The following is a 26,624-nucleotide window of genomic DNA, read 5'->3' as shown; positions in this document are numbered from 1 at the left end:
CATCTAGGTTGGAATGGCTGAGAAACACTGCTCCCACTATGGCAAAGCTGAAGTCGGCGATCACTAACATCCATCTGTACAAGCGACGGAGTCTGATGTCTGGCACTTTTGACCGGAACCCAAACGACACAATGACAGTGTTGTTCACTTCATGGATCGTAGATCTGGACTTGCCACGCTGGCGATCTGCTGCCATGGCGGGAACGATGGGCCGCTTCGCTCCGGTGTCGACAGGGAGGCAGGTGCCGCCGACTACAAAGAATAGGTGGCTTGACAGAGGGCCGATGTCACATCCCGCCGTTAATGACTGGCTGGTGTGTTTCCTGTCCACGAACAGGGCTGAGTGCAGCAACTAGCTTGTTCATGAAAGTGACAGTGATACCAGCACAACTGCTACGGCAAATCTCTAGGTTCACTGCGAGACTGTGAAGGCGAATGGTTACACCAAAGTTCGTCGCCACTGTTGCCACCCGTCGTCACATTCTCCAGCGCACTGGCAAGGCGATTGACTGTTTCCTCCAGGTGCGAGAGCCGGTCTCCTGGCTATGGGACTCTCGCAGTGGCGATAGGTAGCTATTCCACAGACAAGCAGTGTAATATTTGACCACGGAGTGCAGTTAGCCGATCAAGACTCGTCGGAACCCACCAGTACCATGCGTGTGGACGTTGGGAGGCATTGCAAGAACAGCTCGCATAAAACTGTAAGCTGGCTCTTGTTTACGGAGTGCTCACTCAGTAACTGATGCGACCGGTGCGGGAGTTGTGAGAGTTATTGGCCACCGAGTTCCTCGGAGAGGTGCTGTTAAAGCCTACTCTCTTGTGATGGCTCGAGGTGCTACAGGACCAATAGGTCATTTTAAGCTATGGCTGAAGGTGTACCGCTAGCAAGTCGTCTATGGCATCGGCGATGTCAAAGGGTAGCGTGGTGATGCCGTGCAGGTATTTTGCTGTCTGTGAAGAGCTGCGCCGGAGTTGTAGATGGGCCTCTACTTGCAAAACCAATCTCGAGAATTTTTGGACCAAAAGCTGAGAAGCTGAAACTCTGCGGTGATGACAGGAGACGTAAACCTGGCGTCGTTTCTGTCAGCAGGAGCAGGAGCAGCGTCGTACATGGCTAGTGTTTGATAAAAAAAAAACGTAGATGTCCTGGGTCACCACCTGTTGGAAGCTCAGTTCAGCGGAGGCAAGGAAAACACGTTTTTACAGGTTGAGAGTGGAGAGTCGACTGGCTTTGTTAAAGAGTACAAGGAGGTTTACTGACTGGCAGTGTTGGCACCACAGTCAGGCAGCCACCTCGGTTCCAAGAGCAGGGGGCAATGACCCCCACGGCGAGACAAGTCAAAGTGACGGACGGCCGCTACACATTTACAGTCGCCAACTGCTTTTCCGGACTCCAAAAATTCGGACATGCTTGATTATTCGGTATGCTTCGCGGCACCGCCATTCTCCCCAAAGACTATAATGTACAACAATTGCCGAAACTTCGGACACCTTGCAACCTCTCGTCTGATTTTTCGGACACTCCTTGAGCCAACTCGATCGAGAACACCATGCACCAACTCTGACCGTTGCATGGTTCGACTTGCTGAACGCCATTTTTGTTTTGAACGGAGCCTCCATGCTGCCCCGCGAAGTGGCGCTGCTGCAAATCCCCGCTCATCATCATCATCGTTTCTGCCTGGTTCGATAGCATGTTCGATAGAGTGGCTCTACAGCAGTTCCAGTTTCAGCTTAGTAAGCCATGTCAAGACAATCCAGCAGCTGATTTGCCTGTTTGCGCACATTCGCGCACGACGCTGCGAGTAGGCCATGTTTTTCGTTTGTGCGACTGGTGTCGGCATGATGGTGTGTGCTTTGCATGCTGTGTCGAGGTTCCGGTGATCCAACGCGGCATACAAAAACATCGTATCAAGTGTCTAATGGCACCGACAGTGCCCGCGCGGACTGTGCTGGGGATTGTCGGCAAGTGGGTGCCGGGAGGCCTAAGATTTTGTCGCCTTCCGATATGCTCCCTACTGACGCAGAAAATGTTCTGCCGAGACTTGCGCAGTGGTTGCATTGCGATTCCGGACACTGTCTCATTTGACAGTTTCACAGGAGCTGACACTGCTGTACTGACAGGCGCAGAACTCGATGACGGTGAGATCATTTGTCAGGTTTCTGCTGCACCGCCGGACGATAACTCTGAGTCGGAAGATGACACACCATGTGCTACGCTGCCGTCGCATGCAAAGCGCGTGCAGGCAGTGACTGTGCTTTCATCCGCCTATAGTGACCATACGACCCTCTCAGAGATTCAGGCTTATCTGATTGTGCGTAAACGGAACAGCGTGCAACGGCTATTTCTTCAAGCCTACTGCCAAGCCCAAATAAGTGCGTGGAAATAAAGGATTTCATTTTTTTTTTCTTAATCTGCTTTTTCGGACACCTGTTTATTCGTACATTTCCGCAGTCCCCGTGAGGTTCGAATAAACGGTCGGCGACTGTATTTAGAATTGAACACTGATTTCAAGGCCTAATGACATGTTTCACCACAGAGAGTCACCCCGCGTCATTTTAGAGCACAGCTCTTAGGTGCTCGTTCCTGCGGCGAGTGTTGGCGTTGGCACAACCGAGTGAACAAGCACAGCAAAGGATGTAAAGGTGAACACAGAGCACTGCTGAGGATGAAAGACACAAGGAGGAAAGAGGAGGAGGAGGGTGCAGTAAGACCATGAGGGGGAAAGTGGAGGGGGAGGGTATGGTGAAAGCATGAGAAGAAAAGTATAGTGCGGTGACAATGGCTACGTGACGGTGCCAGAGTAGCGCACGTCGTCTGGGAGGTCTGTTTGCAGCAGCTGCTGCGAATTGCACCCACGTGTCACCCACACGCTTCCTCTCGCAATCTCCAGATTAGCAAGGAAGTCGCGCCACAATTTGCTCTGCTTGCAACGTGCCGCACGAGGCAGATTGTCTGCGCCAGCCAATGTATCACTAAATGAAAAAACGTCTACAGCTGTGCTCGAATTTCGCATTAGGGAGTATTGTAATTGTCGATCAATATCCTTTTTAGAGGCTAAAACTTACAACTGAAAGGGACAAAGTAAATCTTTTCATAGCGCACTAGATGAAACAGCAATAAAACGCTTTTGCAAAACTAAAATACAGTACATTTTATGAAAGATAATAACACAAGGGTTCCTATGAAATATGCAGCACTTCAATAGGCGCAATAATGGTAATGCTGTGGTAACAAAGTGCTCTGTTTCACTATGTGTGAACGTAGTGGACAGCAACCATACAAACTCGCTGATACACACTTGATCATACAAGAACTCACCTGATTCATGGGAACCACTCCCGAGAACACAATGTGGACTCCCTTGAGAACCTTGCGCCGCACATAGGGAACGACATGCTTGAGGTCGGGAATGCGGCCCCCTTCCTCAGTGGTCATCTGGTCATAGATGGCATAGTAGGCACAATGGATAGTTCGCAGTATCTCTTCCAGATACAGGAGGTAGTCATCCTCATCCTCGTCCTCGTCGCGCTGCTTTTCGGGACTCTTGTCTCCTAAGCTTTCGTCAGGGCTACCAGGTCGCTCCGGAGTTGCAGCAGCTGGAGAATCGGACCCTGTGTTGGGGCTACCACTTGACTTTGCTGTAGCGTCATCCTTGTCTGCAGAGTCGTCTGCAGAGTCGTCTGGCGTTGTGTTTTCCTTGGCAGCCGAGTCATCAGCTGCAGTGGCAGACGACTCTGTGGCACAAGTGGCATCATCTGTCGCGACTAGTTTCTCCTGGTTGTTCCTATCCAGCTCTTCAGTGGATGGCACGGATGAAGGAACAGGCCCTTCACCACCAGGGCTGCTTTGTATGTTTGCCACATTGTCCTCAACCTTGCCATTGTCAGTGGTTTCTTTGCTGCCATGAGCTTCAGTGTCCATGGCCTCTTCCGCACTGTCCGCTTTCTGGTCAGTGCCATCAGGTGGTTCTCCAGGTGCAATGGACGGAGGATTGGACTCTGTGCCATTACTCTCCTTTGGCTTTTCCGCATCTTCCTGCTGGACGATGTCATTCGCTGTGGCTTCCTTACACTCTTTGGCTGGTGCGTCTGCGCCTTCTGTGACGTCTGGCTCCTGGTCTTGACTACTGGATGGCTCCGTGAGCATTTCACTGGGGGAGCCGGAACTAACGTCAGGGTTGTCACCTTGGCTCAGAGAGTCTTTCTGGTGAGCCGAGTCTACAACCGCGCCTTCGTCTCTTGAGGAAAGAGTATCCCCTCCAGCTGCCTCAGACTTCTCGATTGTGCCATTACTTTCCTTTGACTTTTCTCTTCTGGGAGCCCCTGCAATGTCTTCCTGAAAAGGACAGAACAGATACTGGCTGTTACAAAGCACCATCAGGTCTCATCATCTAGTAACTCATTAACGTTCGTAGCGGTGAAGGCCTCGAAATTTCCTTCGCAGTGAAGCTGCGGCACGTCTTCATCCGACACACATATTTAACTTCCGCGCACACATCCCAATTATTTTTTTGCCAGGTAGCTGGTCGCCAACAAAGGGGCTCCAACCATGGCTCGAAAAGCCTTTTAAGCAATAAAACTTTCCCTCTCCACCCATCGCAATGTAGTCAATGGTCTTCATCCTCAACAGCTTCTGCCATGTTTGTGACACTGCAAGCGCAGTCATTGCACCGAGTCAAAACAAAAATACTGTTTACTGCAACCGCTGTGGACAAAACGGTGGTCACTATTGACGACTCATCAACGGCAACTATGCAGTGCTGAAGGCATGTGGCCGACATACTCAGTGAGTCAGAATGAAATTACGATTTGCTACAACCACTCTGGACAAAATCGTGGTCGCTATTGACACAATCATGAATGGCAAATATGCAATTAAGAAGGCCCATGACCAACGCGGAGTTATTATGCGTGGCGAGAAGCGCTAGAATAAAGAATATAAAGGCACAAATGAGCCCGATACGTTCCTGGTACAATTTCCGCTGATGACTACGGCAATGCCGACTCCACCACTTTGTTTTGATTGGACGCTAGCGCTGCTTTTGCTCTTTTGTGTCGCACATTTGTGGCACTCCAATTAATTTGAGCTCCAAGAGTTGCCCAAATCAGCCAGTGTGCAGCATGTACATCCGAATTAACAAGCTTGATTTCATGAAATATTGCATATGACCGCTCGAACCAGAGGAAGAGTCCAAATTATCCGATTTAACGAGGCTCAAATTACCAAGGCTCTACGGTACTTTCAGTTTCCCGCTCGGACCGGTCCCACAACTTTGGTTATTACCGATTAAAAGCATGCGGTACACTTCCAACAGCCCTGTACCACATGTGCTGCCAAGCAGACAGGTGAAAATGCTTAACATAAACAGGTTGGTGGCGTGGTAGCTATGGGTGTGACGGACCATGAGGGGATTTGACCAAATCCAAAGAGGAAATTGAGTGCGCAGTGGCAACATTCCTGGAGAAGACAGGTCTGGCGTCTCACATAACAACACTTCATGGATGAATGATACAGTTTCAAAAGTGCGGACAGCCAGTCAAGTTAATATAGTTGCATTCTTTAAAAACTGAGCAGCTAAAGACAGGGCAAGCATAAGCAATTTGACAAGCCTTGGCCCAGTTAGCCGACAGGCGAAGGTGCTTAATGCGATACGGCTGGCGGTGATAGTTATGTGTTCCACATGTGCCCATCCTTGTCGAATTTCTTATGGTTTGTCCCGTCTTTAAAAGTTCAGTTTTCAAGAATGAAACAGTTGCTGTTGAACATCTATTTCTGTTTATTTTGACCACTCCTTTACTTTATAATATTTATAATCATGCATCTATTGCTAGATCCCGTCTTCACTTTTTCTTATATTCTATGTCTTATTTTAAGGTAATGCCCTCGCCTCAACCTTCTCTCTTAGCCTCTATTTTGACAGTTCAGGTGCCTGCAGGAAAGTGAGATAGTTACGATGCCCACGGCCTTTCATTTCCTTCCTCCCTTCTTTTGTTTTTGATACAACAAACTACTACTGCTGCTGCTACTACTTCTAGTAGGGCGATGCACTGAACGTTGGTGCCAAAAGATTGAGTTTTCCGGGAATGTATTAGCCGGTAAAAAATAAGCACAACTGTATAGAGCCCATTTTTTAGTTTCCGATCTCAAAAGTTGGTGCCAGGAAATTGTACTAAATGGGGCATACCAATGAGGTTCCACTGTATATGCAAGTGCATTCAAGAAATGAAATATACATCTATACACCTGAAACAATATACCTATTGCACCTTGGCTACCTTTGGCTATTGGCTACCTTTGTCGTCACAAACTAAGTCACACAAATGAGCACACTCATGTTTAAAAAAATAATTTTGACGACATTTGCGATCAAGACTTGTACTACTAAATTTGCCACAGAAACCAACGCATTTTGGGTCTCATTTTATGAAGCAAGAGTGTCCTATACAGTAGACGTCCATTAACTCGACTCCGGTTAATTCGATCCTGACCTAAGGTCCCGGCAGGTGCCCATATATTTCTATGGGTCCATACTTCTGTTATGTTGATTTTAAAATTGGCTTTGCCCTTTGAACTCCATTCATCAGCTTCGCCAAACACAGCCGTGATATGCAGCAAAGCATGCCAAAAATTAAAAAAACGGAAAAACTGAATTGTGGGGTTTTACATGCCAAAACCATGATATGGTTATGATGCACACCGTAGTGGGGGACTCCGGAAATTTGGACCACCTAGGGCTTAGTGGGCCTTGCTATTTGGTTGCACCTGGACTAGTAAAGCCTTGACTGCACATTAGTTCTCAACACTTTTTTTTTCTTTTTTTGCCAGTGTCACACGCTACTCCAAGCCTGTTGCCCGAGTTTACAGATTTCCTTAACGTGCCCCTAAATATAAGTTATTCAATTATACAGGTATGGACGCACCATCTCTGGTCACAGTACGAACACCTAGACACTTAATAAACATACTGGCATTCATCCAGAGCTGTTTCTGAAGTTGCTGTGCCTATATGAGCCCTCGTTTCACCCGCCATGCTAGTATCATTTATAAGACCATTAACGGGGCCTAGTATGCATCCTTTAATTATATGCATGCACGTACGCACCATGCACCATGAAGTGGAGAAAAACTATCTGTGCTTTGGAAAAGCTTGCGAAAAGGAAGGCGGTAAGATTATTAAACTCCGAAAGTCAAGCAAACGTTTACTGTCAAAAAAAGAGAGGAGTCTATTTAAAACTCTGTAGGCCTGCCAGGAAACTTAGTAGCTCTCTCAGTGTTCATACAGTGACCGGAACTGTGCAAGTACATGCATAAATTAAGGAACACATGCTGTGTCCCGCAACAGTAGCACCGTTCCACGTTTAGTATGCTTCACCGCATAACACGGCTGTAAAGTGGCAAGGCTAACTTCAGAGGCAAGTACTGCCAAAGTGAATTAAATACGCGCTTCGCCGATTTTTCTGCCTTTTGTTTAATTCGACCTGCCGGATCATTCGACCAGTTTCGTCGGTCCCACCACAATCAAATTAAAGGAAGTCGGCTGTAAATGATACAATGAGCGGCTCTTGTTTTTTTCTAGTCCATACTAAAGATTAACTCATTTAGCACCTTGGTTGGCTTTGGCCTTCGACCAAGGCCAACGAAGCGATCACAACATGCCAGTGAGGAGCAGGGAGCCGCAACACAATTGCTGCCTACTGCTGAGCGACATAAGCAAAATGACGCCTCAGGGGGCGCAGCAACGTGTGTGCTGCAGCCTGCCAGTTTTGGTTTTGTGCACTTAGATAGCCAAATTTCATTGTGCGCCAATTTGGTGCGTAATCATGTTTTTCCACATCCGAAAGTTCATATGGCTTGTAGGAGCACTTGCTTACAATGTGTAAAAGTTACTTGATTCATTACACAACAAATCACTTAATGATAATTACAATGTATTGAAGTTGATTAGAGTTGTTATTGACTAGCAACTAATTACTTTGTGTCACTCGTCACCACTCACAGCATACATCCAATGGAACCATCCTTTCGTTTCAAAATGGCCATTTCCAGACATTGCTTAACACTTTCGTAGAAACACTCTGTATATAAACCGTCTTTACCGCTGTAGGGTAGTAAGTCGACTCAGGCTGGGCACATGGTGGTGCGTTTATGTCGCCCGTCTTGTCGAAGAACAGGTACGGCTTCACCGGCACCAGGTTGGGCGCAAAGTTCCACACATCCTCGCGGTCGTCTATGATGCACACCATGGAGTCTCCACAAGGAAACAGCGCCCTGAAAGAAAAAAAATAGGAAATGCATCCAGAAATGCCAAGTGCGCATAATTTTGCTTCCTGCTTCTGAGTGCTTTGACAGAATTATCATTGTTATCACATTATCACTCTTGTACGAGAAGTGCTTCCCGTCTCAAAAACTTAGTGGACATTGCTAACAAATCAACCGCAACACAGGCCGGTGTAATCACATTGTATGTATGGTGCCGATGGTCATCTACATCAATTGTTGAGGAAAATGTAATGATGCATATAGACAAGGTGCAAGGTTGAAGATCAGCATGCAAAAGACAAAGGTATGCGAATACTCGAATATTACCGAATCAAAAAGTGCTAGTTCAAATTATTCAAGTTGCGAATCAAACATTTGCTACTCGACTTTTCAAATATTCAGTATATTCAATGTAGAAACCCACGCAGCGCCACGTAGCACATCCTGCTCGTTGCACGCTCAATGCCGCACAAACGAGCTGCTCACTTCGTCGGTCCAAAAGGAGAGCCGAGCACACCGAGTAAGGACCGATCCGGCTCATGCGGTAGCGGATTTCCCTTCTGCGAGCATTTCCCGACATCGGCCAGAACCACCTCTGTCAGCCCAAGGTATGTTCAGATCAACAGGACCGACCAAAATGATAATGCGAGGCAGGCAGAGGGAATGGCTACAATTGACGACTTTAACAAAATACTTGCACCCTAGCGACCGCGCCGAGAACCAGCCGATTTAGGCTCAGCCTCAGGTTCACACATTCCACCGTGCGCTGCAACATTTTCTCGTAGCTCTCAAATCACCATTCTTGCTTTCATTGCTTTGCTTTGCTGATCATTGCTTTCTTCTTATATATTTTAAATATGTTGCTCGCGTTGCAAATCTCGGAGTGTACTTAGTTTAGGCAGGTGCTATAATAAATTAGTGACATGCACTTAAGCTTCACATGGTTTCCTTAGTTTAGTTTGCTGACCCTGCATTATTGTTACTAATGCCTTAAGTAGCAGGAATATTCTTGCTAATGTACTTATGTCTGCAGGCACCTGTAGCAGGAACCATAACTATAGCTCGGAAAGAATTTTCCAGATTATTGGTCAATCGAAGAAAGCAAATTTGAATGAGAAAACAATTCATTTTGATAAATTTGGGAGTCAGCGATGAATAATATGATTTCATGCCATGTACGTCGACAATATCTTCCCGGCAGTATGAATTGCGCAAAGCCAGCCACACCTTCCCATGCACTCCACCCCCACGGCTGATATGTAGCATCAAGGCTGCCATATTCGAGACCTCAGCTATGGTGGTTCCCACCGGCCTCAACTTATCCTTTTGCCCCGTTCATATTCCCCTCTTCATCATTATTTCTTACATGTCAATTTCAATCACAGCTAATTACCCCTATGCTTTCCTTGGCCTCATTACCTTCTGTGTTTACACATGTCCCTTGGAAGTGACACTTGACTCTTGGTGGGATGGTAACAGGACAGCTAAGTTCTTCTATCTCCTCCAGCAAAGATTTAATTTTAAAAATTATTTCAGTAAAACACACCTCATATGGCATTTTTTCCATTGTATAACCAAACTTTGCAATGGGGCCCGGTGAAGGGCCCAGCCCTTTAACGGGTCAAGGGAGTCCATAGCGTGAACAGAATCTCAGCATGCCTACATTTCCCTTAAGTACATCATTAAATTGGCTGAGGCATGGCATTCACTGCATTGTTGAGAGGTTGTTAATGAGTGTTAAAAACCTGAAAGCACTTTGTTAAATGGGAAATGTTGTAGAATCAGGTTTCAAATCAAGCTTGCATTTGTATGATTTCATGTTCATCCATGTGTCAACAAGTGCGTTGCCTTTTGAACAGTACTGTGTATACAGCTGTAATAAGCTCAATTTCTTTCAGAAAAAAAAACTAAACCAGAATTGGTGTTTGCGCTTATTACACTAGTTACAAGCTAAGGTCAGCAAAGAGTTCGGTATTTCCTGGCAGACAACTTTGTATTTCCACAAAACTAAGCTGAATATCTGAGAAGTCAGCCAGGAAATATACCGGGCTCAAGAAGAAAGCATGCAAGTCAGGGTGTCTACTCTAAGCTTGAAAAAGCTCTGAATGAGCATGTGATTAAATGTCCTGATTGCCAAGCAAGTCCCGGTCTCGGTTTGCATATTGAAACTAAAGTGCAAGGCTCTCGCACTTCGAATGAATGTTGAGAAGTGGCTAAGAAGTTTAAAGAACCAAAATGATCTCAGGTTTAAAATGTTTGGTGAAAGCGGTACTGTCAACAATTCAGCTGTTGCACAGTCTCACAGTGGAAAGTCTTTTTTGCAACAGCTCGTGCCTGAGAACATTGTGAACTGTGACGAAACCAGGTTATTTTACAATATGCTTCCAGAAAAAAAAAAAGCTTGCCTTTGCTGGCGACCTCTGCCTGGTACCAAACACAGAAAAGAACGGCTGACTGTCCTCAATGGCAGCACCATGTCGGGCAGCGAGAAGCTTCCTATGCTCGTCATAGGGAAGTCAAAGAATTCAGGGTGTTTTAAGGGGACAAACCTACCGGTTCTGTATGAAGTGAACAAGAAGGCTTGGAGAATGCAAAAGTTATTCAAAGAATACATCCACAGGTTGGCCAGAATGTCTGAAAAGCAGAATCAGAAAGTACTGCTATTTGTAGATAACTGTGATGTACAGATGGAATTCCTGCCACTGAACATAACCGTAATGCTTCAGCTGATGGACCAAAGCACAGCACATGGTGCTGTGCTCGGACCGCGGTAAAAGTTGCATTGTTGATCTCATGTCTGCTGCAAGCATGCATTCGGACACGAAGAAAGTGGTAACACAAGGCACACTTCACAACGATTTTTGCCACATCGGCTTGTACTGAGACGGCCATCTGATCTAAAAATAACGATGTGCCCAATCAGTCCCCTTTCATGAACCTTGTGACACACAACCTGTGTGCCGCTGCTGTTTCAATTCCCACCAAGATAACATTTGACCAATTCGCTGATGCTGACGAGCCCGACCTCTGTGTAGAATCAACCAATGATAAAATCATCCTATCAGTGATGTCTGTCAAGCGGATTCAGCCAACTGGGACATCAAAACAAAGAGCAAGCGCACCTGCGCTGCTGACAAGCTCCAAATTGACGCAGCACTGATGACACCGTCATCAGTGTACAGTGATGACATTGCCCAGCCAAAATTCTAGCAAACATTATTGCATGCAATCAGAACAACACAAAAGAGTGAATTGATAAATTTGTGAAGCCACTAGAGCAACATAAGGCAGCATTCTGACTTGCTTTGAGAAGCCCAATTGAAAAAGGCGCCGGCTAATTTGATGACACCACTCGCGATCAACATCTCTTTGTTCTTATTTGTGTAATTATCTTGTTATCGCCTGTCTTTAGAACCCCCTCCACGATTCGTTAGCAAAGTTGCATAATCATGCTACTCCATCCTTGACCTTTTCCATCCAGGAAATACATGTAAAATGGCGTTTTCTGCATGCATGATTTTTTTTTTTTTTGTACAGACTGCCTGCTGTTTCGGATGCTTTAATCGTCCTCAGGGAGTTCGAAAAATTGTATGTTGGCTGTATAATGAAGTACAGTACTTCACTTGCTGATATCAGCAGACAATGTATATATGCTTATGACAAATAACAAAAATAAGATGTTTTCCTGTCAGATCAGTCTCTGTTTTAATAAAGTTTAACTGCAAATAAAGAGATAAAGACAAGGTGCCCTATACCTTAGATTGCCAGTCTTGGATGTGGGATTGAAGCACTCGTCCCGCGAGAGGATCCGGTGCGAGAAGTAGCGTCCATCGGGGTCCAGCAGGGCAGCAATAGCGTGTGCATAAGGCCTTGCCCCAAAAGTGCAGATGTGCAGTTCATACAGCTGGGACACCTGCTCCAGGAAGTGCTGCGTCCTTGGCCGCACCCTTGTATGGTACCAGGGCGACTGGGGCCCACACAACTGGAAGTGGTGTACACCCTGGGCACCCACAGAGCATCACACGAGCTTGTCACTTCTATGATTACCAAATTAATTCTGCATTACTGTGTCACTTTTACCACCTCCAGTAATTTCTTGTTATACTGAAACTGCTTCATTTGAAGTATCACTTAATTCAAAAATATTTTATGCATTAACATTCTTAAGGCACTTCACACACTTTCTGGGGGCCACACACGTATGTATGTACCTATGTATGTATGTGACCGCTTTCCCGCCTACCTGGGTCACTGGGTAGTCCATGGTCCCATGGTTAGTGCATCAGGCTGCTGTGATGAGGGAACAGTGTTTGAAGCAAACCGTCGGACCAACTTGGGTTCCTGAATAGTATGTGGCAATGTTTATATATGTGCCACTCTTCAACAAAGCTCTTTCACGCCGACATGTGTCTCTGTGGATGCGGGACTGGGTAGCACTGCTGTTCGATGAAACTCTTTGATGCCAACTTGGATCACTGGGTATGTTCCACTGGGTTTATGCTGGCGTTCAACGAACCTCTTTGATGCTAACTTGGGTCAGCGGGTATGTGCCAGTAGGTGCGCGTTGCTCTTCGACGAACTTCTTTGACGCCAACTTAGGTAACAAGGTACGTGCCAATTGGAATGCGCAGCTCTACAGTGCAAGAAAGAAAAAAAATATCCCTTCAATTTCTCCGACACTGAGTGGAAGCAAGCCAATGCTACAAGGTTTCCTCTAGGACAGTAAACTGACTATGTGCCACTAAGTGTACAGCCACGCGAGGCAACAATTCTTAGCATTCGCAGGCACTGGCGTGCCACGCCTCTCATCTCGGAGGCCACACGCGGGCTTCTCTGCGGTGCCACTAGATGGCACAGCGTGTCCAGAAAGAAACACAAGAGAGGTGCCCGGTTGCCGTATGACACGTTTCACAGCGCTTGCATGCACTGGTGTGCCATACATTTCGAAGGCAATGAGCAGGCTTCGTGGCAGCAGCTTTAGGTGACACCGGGTGTTCTTGGGGTGGCACGAAAGAGGAGTCAGGCTACAGTACTCACCACATACAAAAGTCGTTTTGAAGGTAGCAGTATGTCATGTCGCTATAATGATTCAATGCTAATGCATTACCATCAACAGTCATAGTGAGATGGGTTCTGCTACAACTTTTTTTGTGATTCCTACCATAGTGTATGCCTTTTAGACTGGATTACTAAAGTGCAGTAGCACCTTAGGACGTAGTGCGAACAGAGAGATCCGCATGGGACCACTGCAGCACACAATGACCCATTGTGCTTAATAGTACCAAACTGCCAAGACAAAAGGGCTCTGCAAAATGTAACTCCTCTACATGGCAGTAGCATCTTTATTGGAACTAATTGTGTTCAGGCAGCTGTTCATGGGCATTAAAAACATGTCATAACTGTCATACCACCACTCTCTAGTACAGCTTTGCTTCAATATACATTTTACACGTTTCCACCCTATTGGGGTGCATAACCTACAATCATCATCATCATCAGCCTGGTATGCCTACTGCAGGGCAAAGGCCTCTCTCATACTTCTCCAACTACCCCGGTCATGAGCTAATTGTGGCCATGTTGTCCCTGCAAACTTCTTTATCTGATCCGTCCACCTAACTTTCTGCCGCCCCCTGCTACGCTTCCATTCTCTTAGAATCCAATTCGTAACCCTTAATTACCATCGGGTATCTTCCCTCCTCATTACATGCTCTGCCCATGCCCATTTCTTTTTCTTGATTTCAACTAAGATGACATTAACTCGCATTTGTTCCCTCACCCAACCTGATCTCTTCTTATCCCCCTTAACGTTACACCCATCATTCTTCTTTCCATAGCTCGTTGCATCGTCCTCAATTTAAGGAGAACCCTTTTCGTAAGCCTCAAGGTTTCTGCTACGTAGGCGAGTACTGGTAAGACACAGCTATTATACACTTTTCTCTTGAGGGATAATGGCAACCTGCTGTTCATGATCTGAGAATGCCTGCCAAACGCACCCCAGCCCATTCTTATTCTTCTGATTATTTCCATCTCAAGATCCGGATCCGCAGTCACTACCTGCTCTAAGTAGATATATTCCCTTACCACTTCCAGTGCCTCGCTACCTATCGTAAACTGCTGTTCTATTCCAAGACTGTTAAACATTACTTAAGCTTTCTGCAGATTAATTTTTAGACCCACCCTTCTGATTTGCCTCTCCAGGTCTGTTAGCATGCACTGAAGTTGGTCCTCTGAGTTACTAAGCAGGGCAATATCATCAGCGAATCGCAAGTTACTAAGGTATTCTCCATTAACTTGTATCCCCAATTCTTCCCAATCCAGAGCTCGGAATACCTCCAGGAAACACGCTGTGAATAGCATTGGAGAGATCGCATCTCCCTGCCTTACGGCCTTCTTTATAGGGGTTTTGTTGCTTTCTTTATGGAGGACTACGGTGGCTGTGGGGCCGCTATAGATATCCTTCAGTATTTTTACATACGACTCATTTACACCATGATTCCGCAATGCCTCCATGACTGCTGAGGTTTCGAATCAAAACGCTTTCTTGTAATCAATGAAAGCTATATATAAGGGTTGGTTATATTCTGCAGGTTTTTCTATCACCTGATTGATAGTGTGAATACGGTCTGTTGTTGAGTAGCCTTTACGAAATCCTGCATGGTCCTTTGGTTGATAGAAGTCTAAGGTGCTCCTGATTCTATTTGTGATTACCTTAGTAAATACTTTATAGACAACGGATAGTAAGCTGATCGGTCTATAATTTTTCCAGTCTTTGGTGTCCCCTTTCATATGGATTAAGATTATGTTGGCGTTCTTCCAAGATTCTGGTACGCTCAAAGTCATGAGGCATTGCGTATACAGGGTGACCAGTTTTTATAGAACAAACTGCCCACCATCCTTCAAGAAATCTGCTGTTACCTGATCCTCCCCAGCTGCCTTCCCCTTTTGCATAGCTCCCAAGGCTTTCTTTACTTCTTCCGGTGTTACTTGTGCGATGTCAAATTCCTCTAAACTATTCCCTGTTCCATTATTTTCGTGGGTGCCACTGGTACTGTATAAATATCTATTAAGCTCCTCTGCCACCCACCTCACGTTATTATGACTCTAATCTAGTGCCTTTGGTTTAAATAAAACACATTACCACTTACAACGAAGTTGATGACTTAGTTATAATGAGTGTTTCTGTAACCTACAATGTTCAGGAAACAATATCCAGTAAGCAACCAAGTCAAAACACAAGACAGATATTTTAATCACACGGAGTAACTTTAATGATTGCCATTTGTCAACAGCTACCCAATAAAGCAAGAGCAATAAAAAAATGGGGACAAGGAAGGTATGACGTTTTTTGTGGCGGTAGTCCTATGAAGGCCAGCTGCAAAAAAATTTCAGACCATGCAAAAAAGCCTCATTTAAAGAAATACAGATACAGAGGAGCTTCCGTGCATAACTTGTTTGAAATATGAGCGGGAGTGTAACAAAAAGCTAATAAAAACAGCTGCTTTTGGTACTGAAACTGAAAAAAAAAAAACACGCCTCACTGCTCGCCAGAAGTGGCGCATAACCTAATGAGCCGCTCCTCTGCATGACCTTTGAGAATCTCGAAGGCTTAGATACTGTGGACTCTGCGGGGTGCTACTACGAGCGCTCTCGCTCTTGAGACACTTGGAACTACCACATGCTCTATGTGGTCTCTGATTCTCCAGGTTGGTTGCAATGCAAGTTAGCTCAAACACACGGCACCCACAGCACGCTGAAAATGGCTGAAAACCTCGGACGCAATGTGCTGAGATTTATGTAACAGTGACACCAGCAGGTACACATATCGTCTGGTTAGGTGCTGTTTAAAGGCTGCTTACACACACACACACAAAAAGACTACAATTGCAAGCTTTGCACCTTCGCTGCACCTTAACTAACTTAAAAATTTTCAGCAAAAGTTAAATTTTGTTGCAGTTGGCCTTGAGGCAAGGAATGCCTCAAATCCCAGTGTGGTTCCAATATGGTTAAATCCACATCGAAGCAAAACTGTGAATCCAGTGAAATTCAAAGTGAGCGCAAAGAATCCAGCACAAGTAATGCCTGTACACTGCTATGGGACCAAACTTTCAATCATTTTCATCTTGAACTTAACTTTTGGAGGATAATTTGGACTCAGTTGGTCGTAACACACGCACCTGACCCTAACAGTGATTACAGTTGGTGACGCCACTAGCCGAAACGTTCATCATGGCAGCACTTAGGGTACAGTGAATGCCTCAAACACACATCTCCCGTCCTAAACACCTATTTTCAGCTTTCCCCAGAAAGATTTGATAGTGAGAACAGTAGCTCACAATGAAGTGAGCTACTGTTGAGTGAGCTTCACAATATTTAACCAATTCTATTGCATGCCTTTCTTCCAGGAAAGTGTTTGAAAATTGCTTAGGCGGTACAGTCTGATAGGAAACTAAAAACCAAAACTGGATTCGCGGCGCTCAATTGTCAGAGCCAGCCTACAGTGCCATGGATGGAAAGAGAGTGAGTTTTCTCACATAGTACAACAATGACGACGTGCTGCTTTCAGTCTAATTATGGAAGCACATTCAAACAATAAGTTATTTTACACATTAAGTTAGTAGCAACAGGTCAGGCCACAGGTTCTTGCTGTTACTGAAAATTGTACGTCGCAGGATAAACTAGTGGTTACCGTATTTACTAGCATAATGATCGCACTTTCTTGTAAAAAAAAATGACTCAAATTCAGGGATGCGATCATTACGTGGGTTAAATTTCCCGAAAAAATTATGTTTTTTTCATCCCGCGTTTGCTGCGGGATGACAACAGGTCAACAAACAGGCGGCTGCCACTGTTACAGTGCAGGAGACCAAAACAAGAATGGCGGCCGGCGGAGCAAGCCGAACGCTCCGAAAGCGATTTTTTTTTTTCATCTTGCGAGTACATTACGCGCATTGAAACAGTTTCTTCCATGTCAGTAATGAATAATATTGTTAATATCAGCAAGTTTGCGACAATAATGTAGCCATGTCGACTTTGAGGGGACAGAAACAAAGATGGGCGCACATAGCTGCCAGTCACACCGCAACACATGGCGGGCGTGCTGCGGAAACTGCGGCATTTGCCTTCACTACTATCCTAAGACGGCACGTTTCCGCTAAGGGTGGGCAAATATCTTAGCTGTGTTACAAGCATCAGCATATGAATAGGATACACTTCTAACCTATTTGTGTAAACATGGTCACCATAATTGCTGCTCGCGATTTGTGACATGCTCACGAGTGCACACGAGAGGAATCGAAAGGCGCCTTTTTTGTTGGCCAAAACCATTATGAAGCCTACGAGTAATAAAGCCAAGGCAAGTTTGGTTGTAGCTTCCTTTTTTTTTCATGGAAGTGCGGAAAGTGATGAAAGGAATGAAATGGGGCGTCTCCTTAAGAATATTTGCTGCGTGCAGACCGCTTGGTATGTCTTCAAGAGTAGTTCGCGTAGCATTTGACAGCATTCGACAGATGATAAGCGCAATCCTTATTCTTAGCGCTGTTTGAATTTTATTGTTACCATGCAACACCAACTCACAGTTTTTACACTACATCATTCTTCACCATCACTACAATGTGGCATCTGGTGAAAATGCTTCGTTGTTTATGTTCTGGACACCCCCATAGATCCGTGAAGTATAAGCCCCATCCAGGAAGACAGCACCAACGTCACCGTGGACCATTGAGCCAGCCGCACGCTATAAAACCTGCCCTAAGAGTATGGACTTGTATCCGAGAAAACCAGATGGACCAATACCAAGTCAGTAGGCACAATGACAGCTCTAGCATCACTTGCCCTGCGCCAACAGCCTCGGGAGCCACCGACTTTCTATGGATCATCGGCTGATGACCCAGAAATCTGGCTTCAGATCTACAAAATATTCACAACATTCAACAACTGGAACTGTGAGGACAAGGTGCACCATGTCTATTTCTCTTAGGATGACTCTATTCAGACATGGTTTGAGGATCAAGAGCCAACCTTAACGTCATGGGACCGGTTTCGGAGCAGCTTTCTTCAGGCCTTTACAACTGTTGTATGGAGAGAAAGGACTGACTGAAGTCCTTCAAGAACAATGAACGCAGCTAGACCCGTCTGTTCTGCCATGCCAACCAGAATATGTCTGAGGCAAAGAGAGTTTGTTTCCTCATGCGGGGAGTGAAGCAAGACTTGTTCATTGGTCTAATTCACGAACCACTGAAGACCGTCGCACAATTTCCCTCAGAAGCCACTGCCATCGATAAAACGCTGGAAATGTGCACCAGACAATACGATCACCAAATGGCTGCATTGACATACAAGGTCCAAGCAGTTGGCACCAACAACTAGCGCGAGACCATCTGAGCAACTGTGTGCGAGAAGCTACACAGGACGTTCCCTAGGTCGCAGCCTCTGGTGGCCTCAATCGCTGACATGCAAAAAAAAATACAGCGGTCATTTGGAAGTTTCCGAAGTGCATCCAGAATCAACACAGCCCCAGCCTGAAGCAGTGACCTACATTGCCATTGCCCGTCACCAGCTTCCTTTACCGCACACGTGCCAGAGCCCAGTAACGCCGCAGCTTCACCACCAGCAACTGCTATTACCAGCACATCTGCCTGCGCAATGCCCCGAGGAAGACAGACATGCGGCACACTCCCAACCACCACCTTGCTTGGCTATCACTGCAGAGAAGCAAGCCACGTCTACCACCGATGACCACACCCGGAGATGGTACTACGAGGCTTCACCGTCAACACGCCACGTCCACAGCTAAGTGAACAACCATGTGACATCACCAGCTACCTCACTGCAAGGCCCGGCGACTGTCCTGTTCGCCGTCACTAGGGCGCTACCTACCACTGCAGTGCAGACTATACAGTGGCCCAGCCCTGGGCCGGTTTAAACCTCGAAGCCAAGAAAATGCTGTTTAAAAAAGAGCTGATGACCCAACATAACATCACTGAGACAACCCAATGCAGCCGTGACCCAACACTGCGTCAACACTGCAATGCAAAGAACCTCCGTCCTCGACATGCTTCTCTACGGTCACAAAGTCGCCACTCTAGTGGACACAGGAGCCGACTACTCTGTCAGAAGCAGATAATTCGCAGCTCAATTCAAGAAAGTCAAGACTGCATGGGACAGCACTCACATTCGGACTGCTAGAGGACACCTGATAACTCCGAGTGGAGTCTGCACAGCAAGAATTAGAGCTCATGACCACACCTACCCTGCGATGTTCATTTTCCTTGAACAGTGCTTGTGAGATGTAATTCTGAGCATGGACTTCCTGAGCCAACACGGCGCAAATCATCAACATGAAGTCCAAGTCGATAATGCTATCCCACGACCACATGATACCACCGGAGAGCTCTCGTAGTCACCATGCTTTGAGTGTGCTCAAAGATCAAGTCAGCATTGTGTCTCGTTCCAGCATTGTTATTTCCGTCAGCAGCGAAACACCCGCAGATGTAGAAAGCGTCATCAAGGGTGACCAACGTATACTGCTCGATCGTGAAAATTGCGTAGCAAGAGGGGTCGCTCAAGTTCACGAAGGGAAAGCGAAAGTAATGCAGGAGTTCAAGCACATCAACAAGGGCACGACGATCATGTACATAGAGGAAATTGTGGAAACCAGCAATGCGTTTGTCCTCTCTGATTGCCACATATGCCTTAACGACCATAGTTCCTGAGGCAGACTTCGACATAAATCCGAGTCTTCTCATGGGTAAGCAGCAACAGCTCAAAAGTCTTCTCCAATGGTACAAAGACTGCTTTTTTAAGTCATCGTGGATTCGACAAACACCAATTGCTAAGCAATGCATAATAACGGAAGAATTAGCTCAGCCCCTCCGTCATTGCCTACACCGAGGCAAATACTAGCAAATCAATCAGCTGTGTGTTTTCGTGTTTTTTCTGCCTCTTGTTTAATTCAACAAAAGCAGATAACTTGACCAACTTCGAAGGTCCAGTCAGGGTCGAGTTAATGTAAGTTGACTGTAATGAGGTCTGAATGCGATACTATAAAAGCCCAGCTTGATGCAATTAAGTTTTCACACAGCCAAAGCACAAGGTACCTTCACATCTGGTGGCACGTAATTGCTTGTGGTGTGGATGAGCGTCTGGTCGAGATCCACCAGAAGGACGAGCTTGCGTAAGCTGCGCAGCCGCTCTTCATCGGCTTTGCCCAGCTGGCGAGCTTGCTGAAAAAGTTTAAAGCACTTTAGTGAATAAAGGTCTTGCACAAGTGTATAAGCACATAATTCAGCATTAAAGGGACCCTAATCAACCTCTAACATTTTTTTTTACAAATTTCAAGTTAATATGTGCATGGTGTACAGAACGCTCTGACGACCATCTGTGGCTACTGCGGCAGAAATAAGCGGTGTGGGCATACTAAAAATACAGAAAGCAGCTCCTCTCCTGGTCTTTTTTGGCACCTCTTTCGGTACTCCTTCGCGAATCGTGTCACCAGGGTGAAAAACTGTTGACTGGTTGGTTGATGAGGAACAACAGTGCCGGCATGAAAACAGCCAGCTGAGTGTTCTGAGAATGGAGGGAGGCTCGCCCATCGTGCACCCCTGAACCTCTCGTGAAGCTTCCATTTGGTCGACGTTGCGTGGAGGCTGATAAGGGGCAGACAATGGAGGAGCCTTTCTTCTGGTCTGTTGAAACGACCTGCAGCTTTCACTGTGTCGCATAATGTTTGTGAGAGTATGCAGCGAGGAGGAGCAAGAGCTTAGTGGGGAGAGCAGCGAGGGTGAAAGAAACTGTGGTGGCCGCGTAGACGTTCAACAAATGGCTGCAACTTTGTTACCACTGCATCATTCTGAAGAAATTACTTAAGTGATATGCGTTCCTTCTAGACTAGGACACATCAGCCACTATGTAATTTTTGAGCTATGGGTTGTTTAGAAGCCTTTTAAAACACAACCACGATCACAGGTACACTGACATCCACCACAGGCACTTCTGAAAGGCTGCAAGGTACACTCGCTTATGGCAACCTTTTCTTAGAGTAAAACAAGTCTTTTTAAGGTCGCCTGTGGTGACCTTAAAGTCCTATTCCTCGAGCTGGATTGCTGAAAAAGATGAGCACTGCTTGCAAAATAAATAAATAAATAAATAATTACACATAAATAAATAATTAACAACACTTTAATTCTAGGGTTTTATGCGCTAAAACCACGATTATGAGGCACACCGCAGTGGGGGACTCCGTATTAATTTCAACCACCAGGGGATCTTTAACGTACTCAAAATGCACAAGACATGGGTGTTTTTGCATTTCATCCCCATTGAAATACCTTCGTCGCGGCCAGGATTTGATCGCACTACCTCATGCTTAGCAGTGCAACACCATAGCCGCTAAGCCACAACGGCGGGTAATTAATAACCCTTCACTATGTAAATTTGTAATTAATTACTTACGGCACAAATTGCGATTTATGAACTGCAGCTGGCGAGCTTGCACTTGATGGCACCAAGTACAATGAGGGCGCAGCTTGTGGCATCAACAAGACAGATTTAGTAGCCGAGCTTACGGTAACTTACGGTGCGTCATGTTCAAAATTTTCCATTCTTAAAAAAAAAAGTATAGGTCAACCTTTACTTGAATTATGTTTCTATTCCTCGGAGAGTTCAACATACAGGCATCTACCTATATCCCTCTTTGACCTAATGTCGATCAGATACGGTAAGCATACAAATTGCAAATTGGAAGGGAGAGCCAAAGAAAGCTATTGCTTCAGCACGCAAACTGAAGCTCTGCATGAAACTGCACAGATCTGTCACAGAGACATTGACACGATTGGACAAGCCCAAATAGACGGGAGCACAAAAGGCTGGTGGTGCCGCCTGCCTGAAGTTCCCTCACCAACTCACAGTGATGTCACAGATTATGACAGTGTCTGCTGGGGTCCAGTTAATTGTTTATTGGTTAATAAGAAATACACTGCGTTCTATGCATCGTAACGGGATCAAACACTCTTTCATAATTACGTATGGATGCAGAACTATGTTGAAATCTATGATGGCACATTGATGTACACTGCTCAGCAATTCGAGTGCGATAATTGGCCCAAATGATGGCTCGCACTTTTCGTGCCACCGGTGGGTGTTAGTAACACCAAGCTGATGCACTATGACATGCGATAAAGGCAAGGGCCTTTGTGACGCATTGTGACTGAATTTGATCCTTCCAGAAATCGCCCAGCAATCATCAGTGGTTCAAGAAGTGGTGCCCGTAATGTGGGCCGATTATCACGTTTGAATTGTCGAGCGCTGTACCAGTGCCGAGGCTTTGGCGTGAAATTCAACATTACACATTACAAGGCCTGCTCTATGCCATTCCCTCTTCTTACGCAAACCGACAGTTTCCAAGAATGTGTTACAAGATTTTCATGGAAATGAAAAGGGTGTGATTTATAGTGATAGAATCGAGCATGCTGTCCAAGGTTCAAGTAGTCTGCAGGTATAACCATAACACCAGATCTCACTTGGTCGTTCTACATAACAAACATTTCTAACGAAGCAAATGAAGTTATTGGCTACCTCAGACGAAACCTATGACTTGCTCCTCCTTCAGTGAAACGTTTAGTATATTTAACACTACTTCGTCCGAAACTTTAATACGCTTCCATTGTCTGGGACCCACACCAATCTAATCTGTCCAAAACGCTAGCATCTGTCTAGAATAGGGCAGTTAGGTTTATATAATCAGATTACTCACGTCCCTCAAGTGTCACCAAACTAAAGAACAAAGCCCATCTTGTAAACCTAGAATTGTGACACAAAGTCGCTCGACTAATTCTCTTTCACAAATTCTTGCATTCTTTATCTGACGCATCTGTTATCATGCCCGCACATCACACATCTTCCCGCACTAACCACCAAAACACTGTTTATTCTGCGCATGCCCGCACAACAGCACATGTTCACTCATTTTTTTGTTCAAACAGCCAAGGACTGGAACGACCTTCCGCCCCACGCCGTGCACCACTCCAGCCCCGCTCTGTTCAAAGCACACATTGAACAAACCCTGTACGAATGCCCACCCCTTCATGTAACACCCCTGCACTGGGGTATTCGAGGTATAATAAATAAATACATAAATAAATAAATAATTTTCAATAAGCATAGAAGGTAAGAAAAATGGCACGTTGCACCCCGCTACGGTGAAACCTTTGTATAGATATGGTTGCTGACCATGTAATCATAAGACTACTGCACGTAAGTTGGCTGTTATTAAGAGGACTACAAGTATAGCTTGTAATTCCAGTCTTTGCATTATATAGGCATTTTACGCTTTATTCTATGCATATTATGACCTCAAAAGGTTTCGAATAAACAATTTCACTGGTTTCGCAGAAACAAGTAGAACGACAGAACCTTGGTGAGCCGTGGCATCACTTACTGCATGGCAGCACACATCAATGCTTTTGTACGTGTGAGTTTGTGAATGAGTAGCCCGAGTTCTGCGGCCTCCTTGTGAGATACAGAAAGCCATCGACTATACTTGTGCCGTAAATGGGTGCCAGTTCTGCCTCAATACATAGCATATACAAGCATATCCTACCACTTCTCACTAATGCCAGCTTAGGACTGCTATCACACTCGCCTACAGGGTGTCTACCAAGTTTACATTTCCAAATTCCCTGAGTTTTCCGGATTTTCCCTGAGTGCCTTTGCAAAATTCCCTGAGTGATGCAGAACTATGTTTTATGTCAAGACGAGTTGAAACCATATCGCTCAATGCTGTCACTCTCTAGTAGGCATATGAAAAAAAATTAAAGAAAAGCAACTTAATCCAATTTGAATACTAAGGAGTAGTGTTCATGTTATTCAAAAAGAGAATAGAAGGGAGGGGTTAGTAAAGTGCACAGCAAATAAGATGTCTTCGAAAAAAATTTCGAATTGAGTCGGACATTCTCATATACGAATAAAAAAGGAGATGCATACAAAAGCAAATATTTTCGATTATGTGCTATTTCTATCAACTGAAAGCAAGCTGAGTAGTATGAGGCCCGAACTTTGTCACAATTGAGATTCTCTCTCAACAGCTCGTAAGTCAACATCAACTGTCCTGACATACTCTCAGCCTGCGCATGATGCCTCAGTGTTGTGTTTCGCTGCTTTAAAGATTGCAAATATTGGCAAGTCTGTGAGCAACAAAGTGCATTTCGAATGGCACTTAATTTTTATTGGTTCCCGAGCAGCCGGTGATGTTGGTGAAACAAACAAGAAGGTCATAGCGCACTCTGGCCCATTGCAGGGTGCCTACAGTACTGCGCGTAAGCCAACTTTGCGTATAGTATTTCAAAATATCTTTTTACAAGCATTCTCTTGAAAGAAACACTTTCAGTAATATATTTTGGACCTTTTCTTTATGTATATGTATTTGTTAGTATTAATAAAGACCATTGCTGTCTTTAGGTAGCTTTTGCAAGAGTACATGGTAGTAAATGGATTAATCTTAAAAGGTGTTGCAGCTTTCAAGTTGCATCACTTTTGTTTATCCTTTCCGGCACAAAAGAAGGTCGGTGCCTCTGCATTACCGCTATGACGTCTATGTCATATGAGTACCTGCATCTTTTGGTGCATTCAGCTTCACTTGTGCCTTTCTGTTCAATGATAACTGGTTTTATTACTTCCTCCTGCATGTGTATCAGGGCTATGCTTGCATGCTTCACTCAGAAGAACTGTGTGTGGCGTGGCTAGTTTATGATCAGACCCCGGTCAATGGGAAGGATGGCATCATACTCACCTCGTGAGTGACGCGAAGTTCAGGTACATTGTGAATCATACTGACGGAGGCCACATCGGCCGCGGTCGGCACTGCTTCCCCCAGCCTGAACGCAAAAAACAACGATCGCTATAGCGTAACGTTGCTTGTTCTCGAGTTAATTGATTCGCACTGCAGTAAAGAAAATCAACAATGGCGAATTCGAATACAAGGACCGCAATTTGCCGTGTTGATCAAGCGTCTCTACCAGTTTCACTTTCTTCTACCACGGTCCGCGTATTCGAATGCACACTTGTTCATATTCATCAGAACGTTCATCGTAGCTGGCGAACACAAGACGACGCACTTACTCTCTCAGGTCGGCCCCGCATTCGGCACAGAGGTCCTTCATGACGACGGGATGCGTACACAGGGCCAGCTTCAACAACACATCCCTGCAACACGATAAAGCTAATCAATATCCACTCAGCAACTGCGCTTTCGAGACGCGCTCAACGCAGCGTACCCGCGTTATTTCTATTTAACCGCATACGCACAAGGAAGAAGCAATAGGACGCGATCGGCAAATAAGCCAGACACAAACAGTGAGTAGGAGTCAAACGGCACAACACGAGAGCGAATTTAATCTGTCGCTCGAGTAACTGCCCGCTACGAATGCGCTGGAAACAGAAGAACGCCGAACGCACGCGCATGTCGGTGTAGCAAGGCTCAGTGCGAGCACAAAATGACTCCGTTGCTCCGATAATCGTAAGCTCTGCATTCTTTTCGCAGCTAATGCGCCCAACTCGGCAACGCGACTACGCTGTTCAAACGAAAGCGCGCGCGCGCGCGCGCATCGCAGAATTTGAAACGGTGTCGTTCGGTTCGGCAAACCTCGCCAAAGAAAGAATCGAACGTTACTCGCGAAAAGCAGCCAGGTGCAAATAGAACTAGCTGAACGAACAAAACCGCAATCGTTCGTACCCTGGTTTCAGGACGTCTCCTTCTTGGGCCACCAATGTGTCGACGGTGCCATCGCATTCGGACTTGAGCTTGTACAACTGCGCGTCCGCGTCGGAACTTTCGCCCGATTTCTGGTACAACAAGATACCAGTGCCATGCGAAATCCGGCTGCCCGCTTGGATCTTCCATTTGGCGATCTTGATCGGCGTACGGCCTGTATGCCGAAGCACGGAGGCAGAATTGTTTACGTTTTCCATGTGCCGGAGATCAATAAACAGGACTCCCGAAGGGAGGCAGCCATTACAATAAAAGTAGCTCCGCAGCACAATAATAATGTGCAAAATGTTATGTTGATATATATTTTTTAAACTTTTAATAAGTAAAGTTTTTCTTTTTTGGGAAATAGCTTAATTTAAAGTTTTTTCAGTTAATTTTTACTTTTGCTTAGTGCGAGGCCGTCGTCGTTACTATGACCACTATGACATTTTTGTCAGCGATCACCAACCAACGCACCAACGATCGTTGATTGATCCACTCTGTGCTGCCAAAGAGGGTTTGAGTAACTTTATTAGATACTATTCGACAGCACAGCTCCTTTCCTCGAGGACGCTTTGTAAGCGACGTAATAGTTCAAGCGTTATCATAGGAAGGTGTCAAAGC

At 45.6% G+C, this 26,624-nt stretch overlaps 1 protein-coding gene across 2 annotated transcripts in view; it reads right to left on the bottom strand.

Annotated features, from left to right (window-relative positions):
• Nucleotides 1–26,269, bottom strand: part of Fcp1 (RNA polymerase II subunit A C-terminal domain phosphatase Fcp1) — a 67,545-nt gene extending 41,276 nt beyond the window's left edge. The window contains exons 1-7 of one of the 2 annotated variants that reach the window (XM_065425274.2): nucleotides 25,986–26,269; nucleotides 25,373–25,456; nucleotides 25,044–25,128; nucleotides 20,356–20,481; nucleotides 12,016–12,260; nucleotides 8,098–8,269; nucleotides 3,320–4,336 (exon numbers count right to left, since the gene is read on the bottom strand). In XM_065425274.2, the coding sequence (XP_065281346.1) occupies nucleotides 3,320–4,336; nucleotides 8,098–8,269; nucleotides 12,016–12,260; nucleotides 20,356–20,481; nucleotides 25,044–25,128; nucleotides 25,373–25,456; nucleotides 25,986–26,221 (1,965 nt within the window). In that variant the 5' untranslated portion in view covers nucleotides 26,222–26,269. Of the gene's footprint in view, nucleotides 1–3,319; nucleotides 4,337–8,097; nucleotides 8,270–12,015; nucleotides 12,261–20,355; nucleotides 20,482–25,043; nucleotides 25,129–25,372; nucleotides 25,457–25,708; nucleotides 25,837–25,985 lie in introns of those variants that run through there. The other variant, XM_065425275.1, reaches the window with a different exon arrangement.
• Nucleotides 26,270–26,624: the final 355 nt, after the last annotated feature.

This window comes from Dermacentor albipictus, chromosome 8, assembly GCF_038994185.2.
Source record: "Dermacentor albipictus isolate Rhodes 1998 colony chromosome 8, USDA_Dalb.pri_finalv2, whole genome shotgun sequence".
Lineage (NCBI taxonomy): Eukaryota > Metazoa > Arthropoda > Arachnida > Ixodida > Ixodidae > Dermacentor > Dermacentor albipictus.
This window is presented reverse-complemented; position numbering and strand designations above follow the sequence as displayed.